We start from the raw sequence: 18,294 nt of genomic DNA, 5'->3' as shown, positions 1-18,294 counted from the left end.
TGCTCAGGAGGCTGAGGCAAAAGACTTGCTTGAACCCGGGAGACAGAATTTCAGTGAGCCGAGATGGCGCCACTGTGCTCCAGCCTGGGCGACAGATCAGGACTCTTATCTCAAAACAGAAAAAAGGAAAATAGTCTTTCATGCACACCACACCCAATTAAGAAAAGCTTTTCAGGCCGGGCGCGGTGGCTCAAGCCTGTAACCCCAGCACTTTGGGAGGCCGAGGCGGGTGGGTCACGAGGTCGAGAAATCGAGACCATCCTGGTCAACATGGTGAAACCCCGTCTCTACTAAAAATGCAAAAAATTAGCTGGGCATGGTGGCACATGCCTGTAATCCCAGCTACTCAGGAGGCTGAGGCAGGAGAATTGCCTGAACCCAGGAGGCGGAGGTTGCGGTGAGCCAAGATCGCGCCATTGCACTCCAGCCTGGGTAACAAGAGCAAAACTCCATCTCAAAAAAAAAAAAAAAAAAAAAAAAAAAGAAAAGCTTTTCATAGAGATGGGGGTCTTTTTTTTTTTGAGATGGAGTTTTGTTCTTGTCGCCCAGGCTGGAGTGCAGTGGTGTGATCTCGGCTCACTGCAGCCTCTTTGTCCCCAATTCAAGCAGTTCTCCTGCCTCAGCCTCTCAAGTAGCTGGGATTACAGGCGCCCACCACCATGCCCATCTAATTTTTTGTATTTTTAGTAGAGATAGGGTTTCGCCGTGGTGGGCAGGCTGGTCTCGAACTCCTGACCTCAGGTGATCCACTGGCCTCAGACTCCCAAAGTGCTGGGATTACAGGCATACGCCACCATGACCAGCCAAGATGGGAATCTTAACTGTGTTGCTAGTGGCCTTCCAAAGGGCTGGGACTGCAGATATGAGATTCTGTACCTTGCCCAGTTTCTCTTTAAAATAGGAAAGGGAAACAAGGTTGTGTTGTGAATGGATCACAGAAAGAATTTAACTTTGTCCTTTTCAGACATTGGAGTACTGATGTTACTTAGGACTTGGGGAAAATACTCACTGAGTGGACTGCGCTCAGCCTGCAAACATCTTTATGAAATTAGTATTCTCTGGCCTGGCATAGTGGCTCACACCTGTAATCCCAGCACTTTGGGAGGCCAAGGCGGGCAGATCACTTGAGGTCAGGAGTTCAAGACCAGCCTGGCCAACGTGTCAAAACCCCGCCTCTACTAAAAATACAAAAATTAACCGGGCATGGTGGTGCACATCTGTAATCCCAGCTACTGAGGAGGTTGAGGCAGGAAATCGCTTGAACTCAGAAGGTAGAGTTTGCAGTAAGCCTCGATCATGCCACTGTACTCCAGCCTGGGCAACAGGAGTGAGACTTTCTCTCAAAAAAAAAGAAATTAAGCCGGGCGCGGTGGCTCAAGCCTGTAATCCCAGCACTTTGGGAGGCCGAGGCGGGTGGATCACGAGGTTGAGAGATCGAGACCATCCTGGTCAACATGGTGAAACCCCGTCTCTACTAAAAGGGTGCAAAAAATTAGCTGGGCATGGTGGCGCGCGCCTGTAATCCCAGCTACTCCGGAGGCTGAGGCAGGAGAATTGCCTGAACCCAGGAGGCGGAGGTTGCGGTGAGCCGAGATCGCGCCATTGCACTCCAGCCTGGGTAACAAGAGCGAAACTCCGTCTCAAAAAAAAAAAAAAAAAAAAAAAAGAAATTAGTATTCTTGTTTTTTCATTGAATGCTTGTAAGAATCGGCTTTACTTGTTTTCTGTTTTGCTGATTTGATAGTTAATTGAGACCTCTGCCTTTAATAATGATAGTAATTAAGATTCTTTCAATCCTAATCTGAAATAGTAGATCCATTTGGTCATAGAATAAATGAAAAGTGTACCCCTTTTAGGCGTTCCAGAAGTAGAGAGAGAGAGAGAAGCCGGGAGCGAAGAAGATCTCGAAGTAGAGACAGGAGACGCTCAAGGAGTAGAAGCCGGGGCCGGCGATCCCGATCCTCCAGTCCTGGCAATAAAAGCAAGAAAACTGAAAATAGGTAATGTTATCATTGGGCTGCATCTGTCATGCAGATTATCTATCATGCAGCTTTGGGACTGCTTCCCTTCTCTATGCCTTTCTTTTTTTTCTTTTTTTCTTTAAATTTATATTCATAGAGAATTAACTGCATTTGGCTTCTACCATGAACTGTTGGCAGTGTTTTATCAGCTTATAAAGTTTATAGTTCATCTGGGCTGGGCGCGGTGGCTCATGCCTGTAATCCTAGCACTTTGGGAGGCCAAGGTGGGTGGATCACCTGAGGTCAGAAGTTCCAAGACCAGCCTGGCTGTCATGGTGAAACCCCATCTTTATTAAAATAATAATAATAATAATCTGGAAAATACTAGATTCTGTCAGTTTAACATTCAATACATTGTATTCTTATTTAATACATACTGTTGATCAGAAATATATTTTATAAACATCTTTGTAGTAACGCTGTTTTCTTTTCAGACGGGGTCTCACTCTGTTGCCTAAGCTGGAGTGAAGTGGCGGGAACATAGCTCACTAACCTCAAACTTGGAGGCTTAAATGATCTTTTCACCTAGGCCGCCAAATGTCCTAGGATTATAGGTGTGAGCTACTCTGCCCATTCTGGATGTTCTATTTCAGTTAAAAACACACAAAATATAAATTCAGAAAACATGAGCAAAATATAAACATGTAGTCTATTAAGTAATTATAAAATAAACATCATATGCTCACCGTCAAAGTCAAGAAAGAAAACATTAGTATTCCGTAAGTCCTCCATTTCTCTTCTCTCTCTCTTTTTTTTTTAAAGATGAGGTTTCACGATGTTGGTCAGGCTGATCTTGAACTCCCGACCTCAGGTGATCCTCCCGCCTTGGCTTTCCAGAGTGCTTGGATTACAGGCAAGAGCCACCATGCCCGGCCGGCCATTCGTCTACTTTCTACCTCCTAGGTGAAACTGCTGCTGACTTTTGTGCTAGTAATTTCCTTCATTTCTTTATAGTTTTACACTTGTATTGGCATCTGGAAAAAAGTAGTTTAGATTTATGTGTTCTTTTTATCTTTTTTCTTTTTCTTTTTTATTTTAGAGATGAGGTTTCACCATGTTGGCCAGGATGGTCTCGATCTCTTGACCTTGTGATCTGCCCACCTTGGTCCCAAAGTGCTGGGATTACAGGTGTGAGCCATTGTGCCCAGCCTCTTTTTAATCTTCACATGATGACTGGAGTCTGTTTTTTTTGAAACGAAGTCTCGTTCTTGTCTCCCAGGCTGGAGTGCAGATTGAACATACTATACACAAACAATGAAATTTAGGTGGGATAGTTAAAATGTGATAAACGGAGAAGTAGACCAAGGTCTTAATGTTCTGCAAGATAATTTATATAATAATATTTAAAATCCCAATGTGTATGCATTTCTGATGGTCTCATGTTCTAACGATTTTTTTTTTCCTTGAGACAAAGAGTCTCGCTCTGTCCCCCAGAGTGGAGTGCAGTGGTGGGATCTTGGCTCACTGCAACCTCCACCTCCCGGGTTCAAGCGATTCTCCTCCTGACTCAGCCTCCTGAGTAGCTAGGATTACAGGCATCTGCCACCAAGCTTGGCTGATTTTTGTATTTTTAGTAGTGGTGGCTCACGCCTGTAATCCCAAGACGGGCAGATTATGAGGTCAGGAATTTGAGACCAGTCTGACTAACATGGTGATACCCTAACATGGTGATACCCTGTCTCTACTAAAAATACAAAAATTAGCCAGGAATGGTGGTGTGTGCCTATAGTCTCAACTATGCAGGAGGCTGAGGCAGGAGAATCGCTTGAACCTGGGAGGCCAAGGTTACAGCGAGCCGAGATGCTACCACTGCACTCCAGCCTGGGGGACAGAGCAAGGCTCTGTCCAAGGGAAAAAAAAAAATTAGAACGTGAGACCATTAGAAATGCATGTCCACGCCGGGTGCGGTGGCTCACGTCTATAATCTCAGCACTTTGGGAGGCTGAGGCGGGTAGATCACGAGGTCAAGGGATCGAGACCATCCTGGTCAACATGGTGAAACCCCGTCTCTACTAAAAAAAATACAAAAAATTAGCTGGGCATGGTGGCGCATGCCTGTAATCCCAGCTACTCAGGAGGCTGAGGCAGGAGAATTGCCTGAACCCAGGAGGTGGAGGTTATGGTGAGCCAAGATTGCCCCATTGCACTCCAGCCTGGGTAACAAGACCGAAACTCCGTCTCCAGAAAAAAAAAAAAAAAGAAAGAAAAGAAATGCATGTCCATTGGATTTTAAATATTATTACATATATAAATTATCTTACAGAATATTAAGATCTTGGTCTATTTCTCCATTTATCACATTTTAACTATCCTACCTAAATTTCATTGTTTGTGTATGGTATGTTTAATTTACCTTGGTCGAATTTCCAAATATTTAGTAATGCTTCCCATTAGTGTCATGGGATTAATTTTTTTCATGATATTTTCAAGGTGTTTTATCAATGGAGTATGAAAACGCAGTTGACTCTTAGAAGTTTATTTCTTAACTAAATAGTGGAATACAAGTCTAGTAAGTGTACTTAGTTATTTTTGTTTTAATAGAAATGAGGTCTCACTATATTATCCTGTCTGGTCTCAGACTCCTGTGCTCAAGTGATTTTCCTGCCTTGGCCTCCCGAAATGCTGATATTACAGGAATGAGCCATCATGCCTGACCCAAGTTTCTGTTTTTTGTTTTTTTGTTTTTTTTTTTTTGAAAAAGAGACAGGGTCTTACTTTTTCACCTAGGCTGGAGTGCAGTGATGGGATCATAGCTCACTACAGCCTTAAACTCCTGGGCTTAAGTGATCGTCTTGTTTCAGCCTTCTCAGTAGCTAGGACTGCAGGTACACACCACCACATCCAGCTAATTCTAGGATCTTGCTATGTTGTCCTGGCTAATTTCTTTAACTACTGGCTTTAGTTGATCCTTCTGCCTTGGTCTCCCAAAGTGCTGGGAATATAGATGTGAGCCACCCTACCCAACCTATAAAAGTATTTTAAGGCTGGGTGAGGTGGCTAACGCCTATAATTCTAGAACTTTGGGAGGCTGAGGCTGGCAGATCACCTGAGGTTAGGAATTGGTGACAAGCCTGGCCAACATGGTAAAACCCTGTCTCTACTAAAAATACAAAAATTAACTAGTTGTGGTGATGGGCACCTGTAATCTCAGCTACTCAGGAGGCTCTGGTAGGAAAATCGTTTGAACCTGGGAGGTGGAAGTTACAATGAGCTGTGAGCATGCCATTGCACTCCACTCCATCTGAACGACAGAGTGAGACGTGGTCTCAAAAAAAAAAAAGGGCATTTCAAAATGAATGTTTCTAAGCACAAATGAATAACATTTCTCTTGTCTCTTTTATTTTTTTTGGTAGATCTAGGTCCAAAGAGAAAACCGATGGTGGGGAAAGTTCTAAAGAGAAGAAAAAAGACAAAGATGACAAGGAGGATGAAAAAGAAAAAGATGCTGGGGTATGTTTACTAACTTAAAAATAATTGTATATCATACTCGTTCCTTTTTTTTTTAATCCCCCCCTGCCCGGAGATACAGTCTCGCTCTGTTGCGCAGGCTGAAGTGCAGTGGCATGATCTTGGCTCACTGCAACCTCTGCCTCCTGAGTTCAAGCAATTCTCCTGCCTCACCTTCCCAAGTATCTGGGACTACAGGCATTTGCAACCATGGCCAGCTAATTTTTGTATTTTTAGTAGAGATGGGGTTTCATCATATTGGCTAGGCTGCTCTCAAACTCCTGACCTTGTGATCTGCCAGCCTTGACCTCCTAAAGTTGAGATTACAGGCATGCGCCACTGTGCCTGGCCATCAGACTTGTTTCTATGATGACAAATTTTTTTCTTTTTAATGCTGTAAGCTTTATTTAAAAATAACCAGGTATGTAAGATAAAAAGGAAGATTAAATAATATTTACCCCTGTGGGAAAATTTTTTGAAAGAAATTGCACATTTATACACATCTGTTTTTACTTACAAAGTACAGTCTTACCATATAAACATTATCAATTGCCTTCCAAAAAAGCTGTATAAATTTAGACTTAACACTGGGCATGGTGGCTCATGCCTGTAATTGCACCACTTTGAGAGGCCAAGGCTGGTAGATCCCCTGAGATCAGAAGTTCAAGACCAGCCTGACCAACATGGTGAAACCCCATTGCTACTAAAAATAAAAAAATTAGCCAGGTGTGGTGACATGTGCCTGGGAGGCAGAGGTTGCAGTGAGCCGAAATCACACCATTGCACTCCAGCCTGGGCAAGAGTGAAACTCTGTCTCAAAAAACAAAATTTAGGCTGGGCGTGGTGGCTCACGCCTGTAATCCCAGCACTTTGGGAGGCTCAGGCGGGCAGATGATGAGGTCAAGAGATGAAGACCATCCTGGCCAACATGGCGAAACCCTGTTTCTATTAAAATTAGAAAAATTTGCTGGGTTGATGCACGCCTGTAATCCCAGCTGCTTGGGAGGCCGAGTTAGGAGAATGGCTTGAACCCTAGAGGTGGAAATTGCAGTAAGCTGAAATCATGCCACTGTACTCCAGCCTGGTGACAGAGTGAGACTGTATCTCAAAAAAAAAATTTAGATTTAAGAATTTAGACATGAGGCTAGGTGCTTTGCTCACACCTGTAATCCCAGGAATTTGGGAGACCGAGGCAGGCGGATCACTTGAGGTCAGGAGTTAGATACCAGCCTGGCCAACACAGTGAGACCCTGTTGCTACTAAAAATACAAAATTAGTCAAGCATAGTGCTGTGTGCCTGTAATCCCAGTTACTTGGGAGACTGAGGTAGGAGGATCGCTTGAACCTGGGAGGCGGAGATTTCAGTGAGCCAAGATCGTGCCACTGTACTCCAGCCTGGGTGACAGTGAGACTCTGTCTCAAAAAATAAATAAATAAATAAATAAATAAAAGAAAGTATTTAAACATGAATACATTTGTTTCTGCACACCCTTGCCCCTGTGGGAATTTCAAAGTTTAATTTTTCCAATCTAGGAAGTGATTGGTATTTGTTATGGTGAGCTTCATATCTTAAATGAGTGATTATTTAAATGCAACAAATATGTATTTATAATGTAACAAGAATGTATTTTCTCAAGTTTTTTATTTTTATTTTTTTTATTATTATTTTTTTTGAGACAGTTTCACTCTTGTCACCCAGACTGGAGTGCAATGGTGGGATCTCAGCTCGCTAGAACCACCACCTCCAGGGTTCGAGTGATTCGCCTTGCCTCAGCCTTCCGAGTAGCTGGGATTATAGGCATACGCCACCATGCTCAGCTAATTTTTTTTTTTTTTTTTGAGACGGAGTTTCGCTCTTGTTACCCAGGCTGGAGTGCAATGGCGTGATCTCAGCTCACCGCAACCTCCGCCTCCTGGATTCAGGCAATTCTCCTGCCTCAGCCTCTTGAGTAGCTGGGATTACAGGCACGCGCCACCATGCCCAGCTAATTTTTTTCTTGTATTTTTGGTAGAGACGGGGTTTCACCATGTTGACCAGGAGTTTAGAGAGTTTAAAATTGAGAATAACTGGGAAACTTTCCTGCTGATTGCTTTAGTTTCTGTTTTTAGGAAGAAATCAAATTTATGTTTGAATATTGCTTGCAAGTAAAATGAGATTAATTCATGGTGTTTGAAATCTTTTGGCTTTCTTATTTGAAGATACTTTTCTTGTTATTTTATTTTTTTTTATTTTTTGAGACGGAGTTTCGCTCTTGTTACCCAGGCTGGAGTGCAATGGCGCGATCTCGGCTCACCGCAACCTCCGCCTCCTGGGCTCAGGCAATTCTCCTGCCTCAGCCTCCTAAGTAGCTGGGATTACAGGCATGCACCACCACGCCCAGCTAGTTTTTTGTATTTTTAGTAGAGACGGGGTTTCACCATGTTGACCAGGATGGTCTCGATCTTTCGACCTCGTGATCCACCCGCCTCGGCCTCCCAAAGTGCTGGGATTACAGGCTTGAGCCACCGCGCCCGGCGTTATTTTATTTTTATAATATATTTGTGGATATATTTATAAAGATGAGTGATCTAAGTCTACCTTAAGGAGTTTGTATCTATGCCGTTTTTTCTCCTTTTTTATACTTTGAAGAACTTACTGGAATGTCCCTTGGAGCAAGATTATTAATAGTGGTTTTGCTTTTTATTTTCCCCCATCTCTTTCTTTCTTTTATTCCCCTAAGAACTTTGACCAGAATAAGCTGGAAGAAGAAATGAGAAAGCGAAAAGAAAGAGTAGAAAAATGGCGCGAAGAGCAACGTAAAAAGGCTATGGAAAACATAGGAGAACTGAAAAAGGAAATCGAAGAGATGAAACAAGGGAAAAAGTGGAGTTTAGAGGACGATGATGGTATATTTTTCAACCTAATAGCATTTTATGAATAATATTTCATATGGGGTTTTAAATCTTCTTTATTGTTAAAAACTATGCATAATACACTATTTACCATTTTCGTCATAATCAGTTTTCAATTCAGTGATACGTACATTTGCAGTGATGTGGAGTCATTACCACTGTCTATTTCCATGACTTTTTCATCATTCTATACAGTAAGTCTGCACCTTTTAAATAGCTCTGTAGCTTCTTTTCTTGCTATGTCTTATAACCTTAGCTCTGTTTTCTGTCTCTGATTTCATTTAGTCTAGCTACCTCACATAAGTGGAATCATAAATATTTGTCCTTTTGTGTCTGGCTTATTTTACTTAATATAGTGTCTTCAAGGTTGATCTATGTTGTAGCATGTTGGAATTTCCTTTCTTTATATGACTGAATAATTATATGCCAAGTTTTGTTTGTTCATCCACCTGCTGTTGGTAATTTGGTGGTCTCTACCCTTTTGTTATTGTAATATTTATATGACTATTGGTGTATAAATATATTTTTGAGTCTCTGTATTCAGTTCTGTGGAGTATATATCCAGAAGTGGAATTGAGATTTTAAATGCCCCTCTTTTTTTTGTTTTGTTTTTGAGACGGAGTTTCGCTCTTGTTGCCCAGGCTGTAGTGCAATGGCTCGATCTCAGCTCACCGTTAAATGCCCCTTTTAATATTTATGTTGTAATTTGAAATACAGAATTGTGTTCAGTAAGCATCACTGGTTTTACTTTAGAGTGAATCATTGACTGCTTATGGGCATAGCCAGTAAATAGGTCTTTAATATATTACTGTCAGCCCTGGCATGGTGGCTCATGCCTGTAATCCCAGCACTTTGGGAGGCTGAGGTAGGTGGATCACCTGAGGTTAGGAGTTTAAGACCAGCTTGCCCAACGTGGTAAAACCTCATCTCTACTAAAAATACAAAAACTTAGCTGGGCGTGGTGGTGGGAGCTTGTAATCCCAGCTACTCGCGAGGCCGAGGTGGGAGAATCGCTTGAATTCAAGAGATGGAGGTTGCAGTGAGCTGAGATCAGTTTGGTTGGGTAACAAGCTTCCTCAGCAACTTTACAACTTACTTTTTATTTTTTATTTTTTATTTTGAGATGGAGTTTCACTCCTGTTACCCAGGCTGGAGTGCAATGGCGTGATCTCAACTCACTGCAACCTCCACCTCCTGGGTTCAAGCAGTTCTTCTGCCTCAGCCTCCCAAGTAGCTGGGACTACAGGCGTGCGCCACCATGCGCAGCTAATTTTTGTATTTTTAGTAGAGACGGGGTTTCACCATGTTGACCAGGATGGGCTTGATCTCTTGACCTCATGATCCACCCGCTTTGGCCTCCCAAAGTGCTGGGATTATGGGTGTGAGCCACCCCACCAGGCAACAGTGTAATCTTTTTTTTACATAACTAAGATGTGCTATTTTTTTCTTCTTCTGTGATTGAAAGGTGATTGAAAGGTAATTGAAAGAAAAGAAATACAGTTGACCCTTGTACAACTTGGTAGCTAAGTGCAGTGACCCCCTACAGTGAAATATCCATACATAATGTTTTGCTCCCCAGAAACTAAGCATTACCTGTCTGCTGTTCACCAGTAACCTGAACAGTTGAATAACACATACTTTGTATGCTGTTGGGAAAAGCAGCAAAGGATAAAGGACTTAGAGAGTGCCTACATAAATTGCTTGTGTGTAACGTAATAAACAAGGAACAACAAACTGCGGAAGGCTGCATGCAGGAGGCATCTGAGGAAGAAGGCTTTTCCATGCCTCATGTTCTGGTGCTGGGTGACCTAGGCTCTGTACCATAAACATTGCGCTTAAGGACATAAGGCTCCTTCATAGCACTATGACGTAGCCAGACTTGTAGGCTCCTTGTAAGATCTGTGTTCCATCAGCTGTACATAGATAATAAGCTAAACATAACTACATGTTCTTGTTTTGTGAAACTCCCAAACCTCCACTGTTATCATTCCTTAGAATGACACACCAGTTCCGGTTTACTGATTGATTTCCGGCTCACTGATTCACTCCACCATCACCCTCTTCCCACCATTATTCCACCCCTACCCTGTAGATCAAAGTGATTGTAACCAATAAATAGTGGATGAACAGAGCTTGGGGCCTTCACTGCTTCCTCCAGAGTAATAAGTGATGGTCCCCTGGTCCCATTGTCTCAATCTTTTTCTCATTCCTTTGTCATCACCGAACTTGGGGTACCCACAGATGATGTAGTGCTGGCTCCCTGCATTCTGGTGCCCAATGTGGGACCCATGGACTCTATATTCTGGTGCCCAACATGGGGCTTATGGATTCCTACATTCTGGCACCCAATGTGTGGGGCTCATCGACTCCGTACAGTGTGATTTATGTATTAAATACTAGATTTGTTTAATAGATACAGTGGAGGAAAAAAAGAATGTCATTAAGAGAATTATAGGCTGGATGCAGTGGCAAACACTTGTAATCCCAGCACTTTGGGAGGCCAAGGTGGGCAGATCACGAGGCCAAGAGATTAAGATCATCCTGGCCAACATAGTGAAACCCAGTCTCCACTAGAAATACAAAAAAATTAGCTGGGCACGGTAGCATGCGCTGTAGTCTCAGCTTCTTGGGAGGCTGAGGCTGGAGAATTCTTTGAACCCAGGAGGTGGAGGTTGCAGTGAGCCCAGATCGTGCCACTGCACTCCAGCCTGGATGACACAGCAAAACTCTGTCTCAAAAAAAAAAAAAAAAAAAAAAAAAACTAAAATATTTTTGCTATTAAGTTAAAGTAGATCATCTTTTTTTTTTTTTTTTTTTTTTTTTTTTGAGACAGAGTCTCACTCTGTAGAGTGCAGTGGCACAATCTTGGCTCACTGCAACCTCCACCTCTCTGGTTCCTGCCCCAGCCTCTGGAGTAGCTGGGACTACAGGCAAGTGCCACCACACCCGACTAATTTTTGTATTTTTTAGTAGAGATGGGGTTTCACTATATAGGCCAGGCTGGTCTTGAACTCCTTGTGGTCCGCCCTCATCGGCCTCCCAAAGTGCTGCGATTATAGGCGTGAGCCACCATGCCCGGCTGAAGTAGATCATCTTAAAGGTCTTCCTTCATCTTTGTTGTCTTCGCACTGAGTAGGCTGAGAAGGAAGAAGAGGAGTGGTTGGTTGGTCTTGTCTCAGGGTGGCAAAGGCAGAAGAAAATTTACTTCCATGTGGACCCATGCAGTTCAAACCTGTGTTGTTCAGGGATCAACTGTAATTAAAAATGTTATTTAGCAGAGAAAGTTTGTAGTTCTGTATCCAGCTGTATAGCTATAAACTCTATTATTGGAGATCAACTTTTTTTGGCATAAGTAATCTTTTGACCCTTTTACAACCAAATAATTTATATTTTATTAATATTTTGTCATTGTTAATATTCAAAAGTAATACATCCTTCATGTAAACAGAAAAACATCAAAGTGTGAGCATTTGAATTGCTGGATGGCTGGAGTAAATAGAAAAGGAGTGTTTGGGCAGTGGGAGAAAAATTTAGAGAGGTGGAGTGTGGTCTGATTGTGAAACACTGCATTTTGAAACACATGTTCAAAGAAGATATGTTCTGGTATTTTAGATGATGAAGATGATCCTGCAGAAGCTGAAAAGGAAGGAAATGAAATGGAGGGTGAGGAGTTAGATCCATTAGATGCTTACATGGAAGAAGTGAAAGAGGAAGTAAAAAAATTTAACATGAGAAGTGTAAAAGGTGGTGGGGGAAATGAAAAGGTATGGAATTTCTTATTTTTACAGATTTCTGTTTCCTCTTGGGTAATTTGGATTCTCCATTGTATTGTCCTACTGATTTGCTGATTTGCATGACTTCATAAAGCTAACAATTTTCTTTCTCCTTGTGAGAGATATCAATGATTTTTTTTTTTTTTTTTTTCGAGACGGAGTTTCGCTCTTGTTACCCAGGCTGGAGTGCAATGGCGCGATCTCGGCTCCGCCTCCTGGGTTCAGGCAATTCTCCTGCCTCAGCCTCCCGAGTAGCTGGGATTACAGGCATGTGCCACCATGCCCAGCTAATTTTTTGTATTTTTAGTAGAGACGGGGTTTCACCATGTTGACCAGGATGGTCTTGATCTCTTGACCTCGTGATCCACCCGCCTCGGCCTCCCAAAGTGCTGGGATTACAAGCTTGAGCCACTGCGCCCGGCCTTTTTTTTTTTTTTGAGACGGAGTTTCGCTCTTGTTACCCAGGCTGGAGTGCAATGGCGCGATCTCGGCTCACCGCAACCTCCGCCTCCTGGGTTCAGGCAATTCTCCTGCCTCAGCCTCCTGAGTAGCTGGGATTACAGGCACGCACCACCATGCCCAGCTATTTTTTTTGTATTTTTAGTAGAGACGAGGTTTCACCATGTTGACCAAGATGGTCTCGATCTCTTGACCTTGTGATCCACCCGCCTCGGCCTCCCAAAGTGCTGGGATTACAGGCTTGAGCCACCGCGCCCGGCCGCGCCCGGCCTTTTTTTTGGAGATGGAATCTTGCTCTGTTGCCCAGGCTGGAGTGCAGTGGTGTGATCTCAGGTCACTGCAGCCTCCGCCTTACGGTTTCAAGTGATTCTCTTGCCTCAGCCTCCTGAGTAGCTGGGATTACAGATGCACGCCACCATGCCCGTCTAATTTTTTTTATTTTTAGTGGAGACAGGGTTTCATGATGTTGGTCAGGCTGGTCTCAAACTCCTGACCTTATGACCCGCCTGCCTTGGCTTCCCGAAGTGTTGAGATTACAGGTGTGAGCCACTGTCCAGCTATCAATACTTTTTCTAAGTACCAGAGATACTGGTGAATTTTAGATATGAAGTGTTCTTTCAGAAGTCACTGTTTTAACACCATCATTTTTGTTTAGTATCTTTGCTTACATATTACATATTTTTAGTAAGTTCTCTGGAGACTTCTGTAGCACTCCTGTCCTTGATGCCCTTGTTTTTTAAACAGAATCTCTCTCTGTTGCCCAGGCTGGAGTGCAGTGATGTGCTCTTGGCTCACTGCAGCCTCCACTTCCCAGGCCCAAGCAGTCTACCTACCTCAGCCTCCTGAGTAGCTGGAACTATGTGTGTGCGCCACTATGCCTGGCTCTTTTTATATTTTAGTAGAGATTAGGTTTTACCATGTTGCTCAGGCTCGTCTCGAATTCCTGGCTTCAAGTTAATTCACCTGCCTTGGCCTCCCAAAATGCTGGGATTACACGCATGAGCTACCATGCCTAGCTGCATCTTTCATACCCTTCACTCCCCTTACTTAATTCTGTTTTTCCTCTTTTTCATAGCATTTATTACATTTTGACAAATTATATAATTTTTGTGTGTTTACAGCGTGTCCCCTCTCCTTTCTAAAATGTGAGCACTCTTAAGGGCAGTGACTTTTACCTGTTTATTTATTGATTTATTCATGCTCCTAGTGCGAGTTCTTGGTTTGTCTAGTGACTGGAAAATACCATGTAGTATTTTATTTTATATTAATTTCTTTTTTGAGACATGAGTGTTGCTCGTTGCCTAGGCTGGAGTGGTGTGTGATTTTGGCTTTCTGTAACCTCTGCCTCCTGTGTTCAAGCGACTCCCCTGCCCCAACCTCTGGAGTAGCTGGGATTATAGGCGCTTGCCACCACGTCCAGCTAATTTTTGTATTTTTAGTAGAGACAAGGTTTTACCATGTTGGTCAGGATGGTCTCCAAGTCTTACCTCAGATGATCCACCTGCTTTGGCCTCCTAAAGTACTGGGATTGCAGGCATGAGCCACTGTGCCTGCCCTATTTTATTTTATTACTTTTTCAAGATGGAGTCTCTCTTTGTTGTCCAGGCTGGAGTGCAGTGGCACAATCTCAGCTCACTGCACCTGAGTATATATTTTTAAGCTACCACTAGGCTGGACACAGTAGCTCATGTCTGTAATCTCAGCACTTTGGGAGGCCGAGACAGAAGAATCACTTGAGTCCAGGAGTTCGAGACCAACCTGGGTAACACAGCGAGATTCTGTCTCTATAAACAGTTAGCCAGGTGTGGTGGTACATGACTGTGGTCCTGACTAAGAAGACTGCGGCAGAATGGTTGCTTCAGCCCAGGAGTTTGAGGTATGATCATGCCACTGCAGTCTAGCGTGGGCGACATAGCTGGACTTTGTCTCTAGAGAAATTTTTTTTTTAATTAAATAAGCCTGGACGTGGTGGCTCATGCCTGTTATCCCATCACTTTGAGAGGCCAAGGTGGATGGATCACCTGAGGTCAGGAGTTCGAGACCAACTTGGCCAGCATGGTGAAACCCCATCTCTACTAAAAATAGGAAAAGTAGTCGGATGTGGTGACAGGTGCCTGTAATCCCAGCTACTTGGGAGGCTAAGGCAGGAGATTTGGTCAAACCAGGGAGGCAGAGGTTCCAGTTAGCTGAGATCATGCCACTGTACTCCAGCTTGGGAGACAGAATGAGACTCAGTCTCAAAAATACATATATATGTATTTATGTATTTTGTGTATATATGTATATTTATATATGTGAGTATAGTATATGTTTACATATTACATGTAATTACGTATAGTATGTGCTATATATAATATATATACTATAATATATATTTTATAACATAACATATACAATGTATATTTTATATATAGTATATATGAGTATATAAATACTATATATAATATGTAATATATGTATTATATATTTTATATACATAAATGTATTACATATAATATATTCAATATAAATTTATGTAATATATATGTATAGAATATATATATAAAGTATCAGCTGGGCGTGGTGGCTCATGCCTGTAATCCCAGCACTTTGAGGAGACTGAGTTAGGTGAATCACCTGAAGTAAGAAATTTGAGACCAGCCTGGCCAATGTGGCAAAACCCTGTCTCTACTAAACATGTAAAAATTGGTCAGGAGTAGTGGTGGGCACCTGTAATCCCAGCTACTGGGGAGGCTGAGGCAGGAGAATTGCTTGAACCTGGGAGCCAGAGGTTACAGTGAACTGAAATTGTGCCATTGCACTCTAGCCTGGGTGACAAGAACAAAACTCCATCTCAATCAATCAATCAATTAATAAAGCATATATAATCATATAAAATTATATATAATAAGTGATGAATGTTTTATAAAATGTAATTATGTTATGCTGAAAAGTTTATACAAATTAATGATAAAAACAGGCTATTATTTATCTTTTTACTTAATAACTGAGTTGGCTGCATGCCTTGGCTCACACTTGTGATCCCAGCACTTTGGTAGGCCGAGGCAGGTGGATCGCTAGAGCCAAATAGTTCAAGACCAGCCTGGGCAACATAGCATGACTCTTTCTACCAGAAAACTAGAAAAATTGGCCAGGCGTGGTGGCTCATGCTTGTAATCCCAGCACTTTGGGAGGCTGAGGTGGGCAGATTACAAGGTCAGGAGTTCAAGACCAGCCTGGCCAATATGGGGACACTCTGTCTCTAAAAAATTTTTTAAAAAAGGAAAAATTAACTGGATTTGGTGACATGTGCTTGTAGTCCTAGCAACTGAAGAGGACCGAGGGGATGAATTTTTTTTCCCTTATTTATTGATTTTATTTTACTTTTTTTAAGAGGTTGGGTTTCTCCATGTTGGCCAGGCTGGTCTCGAACTCCTGACCTCAGGTGATCCGCCTACCTTGGGCTTCCAAAGTGCTGGGATTACAGGCGTGAGCCACCGCGGCCGGCCACAGATGAGTTCTTTAACCAAGAAATTTGAGGTTGCAGTGAGCTATATGATCACACCACTTAAGCCTGGGTGACTGAGACCACGTCACTAAAAAACTAAAAATAAAAAACTAAAAATGAAATTGTGTCAGTTATTGTGTGCTTCATATGTCATACAACTTGTGCTTCAACTTTGCAAAAAAAATTTTTTTTAAATATTTTTACTTGCCATCCAGTAACAGCAAAATATTTTATTTTATATTTCTTGTTTTAGAAGTCTGGGCCAACGGTCACAAAAGTTGTCACTGTTGTGACAACCAAAAAAGCAGTTGTAGATTCTGATAAGAAGAAAGGTGAGCTGATGGAGAATGACCAGGATGCCATGGAGGTGAATTTCCATTAATTTTGACTTTGTTTATGATACTATCCTGGAAGCGTTTATTAGAATGCATTCATGGAGATATGCCTTTCATTTATATGAACTAGGAGAAATTCCCAGAATTGAGAGACATTCTTCCTATTCTTAGTAGCATAATAGTATTGTAGTTAAATATCTATTTAGTAGGACATTCTGTCATCTTTCATTCCTAACTGTATGATCTTTCTGCCCCTCAACAGCTTACTTCAGGCATACAATATAGAGAGAAAAAAATGAAGTAAAAGAGTGAATTAAGTTTGTTCCATTTAACACATGTAAAGATTGATACAGTAAAAACAATAGTAAAACTTTATGGGCCGGGCGCGGTGGCTCAAGCCTGTAATCCCAGCACTTTGGGAGGCCGAGGCGGGTGGATCACGAGGTCAAGAGATTGAGACCATCCTGGTCAATATAGTGAAACCCCGTCTCTACTAAAAATACAAAAAATTAGCTGGGCATGGTGGCGCGTGCCTGTAATCCCAGCTACTCCGGAGGCTGAGGCAGGAGAATTGCCTGAGCCCAGGAGGCGGAGGTTGCGATGAGCCGAGATCGCGCCATTGCACTCCAGCCTGGGTAACAAGAGCGAAACTCCGTCTCAAAAAAAAAAAAAAAAAAAAAAAGTAAAACTTTATGAAAGCCATCTGTGATCATTACTGTATTAGCTTTATGTTGGCATTTTAACTTTCTAAGGGGCAAAGAAAAAAGAAACTAAGTTGAAAAAATTCTTCAGGAGTTACTTGATGTGTTTCTAATTGAAGATGACATACATCATTTGAGGTGATTTTGAAATTATGAAGTGTAAGTGTGCTGGAGCACTATAAACATCTTGTGGGTCAAACAGTCTGTTGCAGAAAGTAAAAAAAAGAGTAGTGTCTAGGAGAGGACGATTTGAAAAGCTAGGAGTATTGCCATAAGGGGAAATAGTAATGAAGTTAGCTCTTTAATTTTTTTTTTTTGAAACTATAGTATTCTTCAGAGGAGGAAGAAGTTGATCTTCAGACAGCTCTAACAGGGTATCAGACAAAACAACGAAAGCTTCTAGAACCAGTTGATCATGGAAAAATTGAATATGAACCATTTAGGAAAAACTTCTATGTTGAAGTTCCAGAACTAGCAAAAATGTCTCAAGAAGGTAAAATTCCTTTTTTCGTTTACTGGTTATAAGGGAACAGAGCAGGATGCATTTCACATTACTCATGAGAAATGTGGATATATTTTTAAAATCATCAAAAATTAATTGACAGGCCAGGCACGGTGGCTCATGCCTATAATCCCAGCACTTTGGGAGGCCAAGGCAGGCGGATTGCCTGAGCTCAGGATTCGAGACCAGGCTGTACAGCATGGTGAAAACCCATTTCTAGTAAAATACAAAAAATTAGCCAGATGTTGTGCCATGCGCCTGTAATCTCAGATACTCGGGAGGCTAAGGCAGTAGAATCACTTGAACCTGGGAGGCGGAGGTTGTAGTGAGCTGAGATTGTGCCACTGCACTCCAGCCTGGGCCACAGAGCAAGACTCCGTCTCCAGAGAAAAAATAATTGACCTCATGTGGTTGAGATTTTTGGGGTTGAAAATCTTCATGTGGAGTTACAAATAAAACACTTTTTTTTTTTTTTTTTGAAACAGAGTCTCACTCTGTCACCCAGGCTGGAGTACAGTGGTATGATCTTAGCTCACTGCAACCTCCGCCTCCCAGGTTCAGGCAATTCTCCTGCCTCAACCTCTGTAGTAATTGGGATTCTAGGCGCCTGCCACCAAGACTGGTTAATTTTTAAATTTTTATTTATTTATTTGTTTATTTTTATTTTTATTTTTTTT

General features: G+C 42.1%; 1 protein-coding gene across 2 annotated transcripts in view; it reads left to right on the top strand.

Moving 5' to 3' along the window:
* Positions 1–18,294, top strand: part of DDX46 (DEAD-box helicase 46) — an 80,417-nt gene that overhangs the window by 10,003 nt on the left and 52,120 nt on the right. For both annotated transcript variants that reach the window (XM_039469101.2, XM_039469098.2), the window contains exons 3-8: positions 1,857–2,000; positions 5,375–5,471; positions 8,189–8,354; positions 11,973–12,124; positions 16,333–16,446; positions 17,443–17,608. In XM_039469101.2, coding sequence (XP_039325035.1) covers positions 1,857–2,000; positions 5,375–5,471; positions 8,189–8,354; positions 11,973–12,124; positions 16,333–16,446; positions 17,443–17,608 — 839 coding nt within the window. The remainder of the gene's footprint in view (positions 1–1,856; positions 2,001–5,374; positions 5,472–8,188; positions 8,355–11,972; positions 12,125–16,332; positions 16,447–17,442; positions 17,609–18,294) is intronic.

Source organism: Saimiri boliviensis, chromosome 1 (genome assembly GCF_048565385.1).
Source record: "Saimiri boliviensis isolate mSaiBol1 chromosome 1, mSaiBol1.pri, whole genome shotgun sequence".
NCBI classification, from domain to species: Eukaryota; Metazoa; Chordata; class Mammalia; order Primates; family Cebidae; genus Saimiri; species Saimiri boliviensis.
The sequence above is the reverse complement of the archived record's forward strand: the minus strand, read 5'-3'. Positions and strand labels throughout refer to the sequence as shown.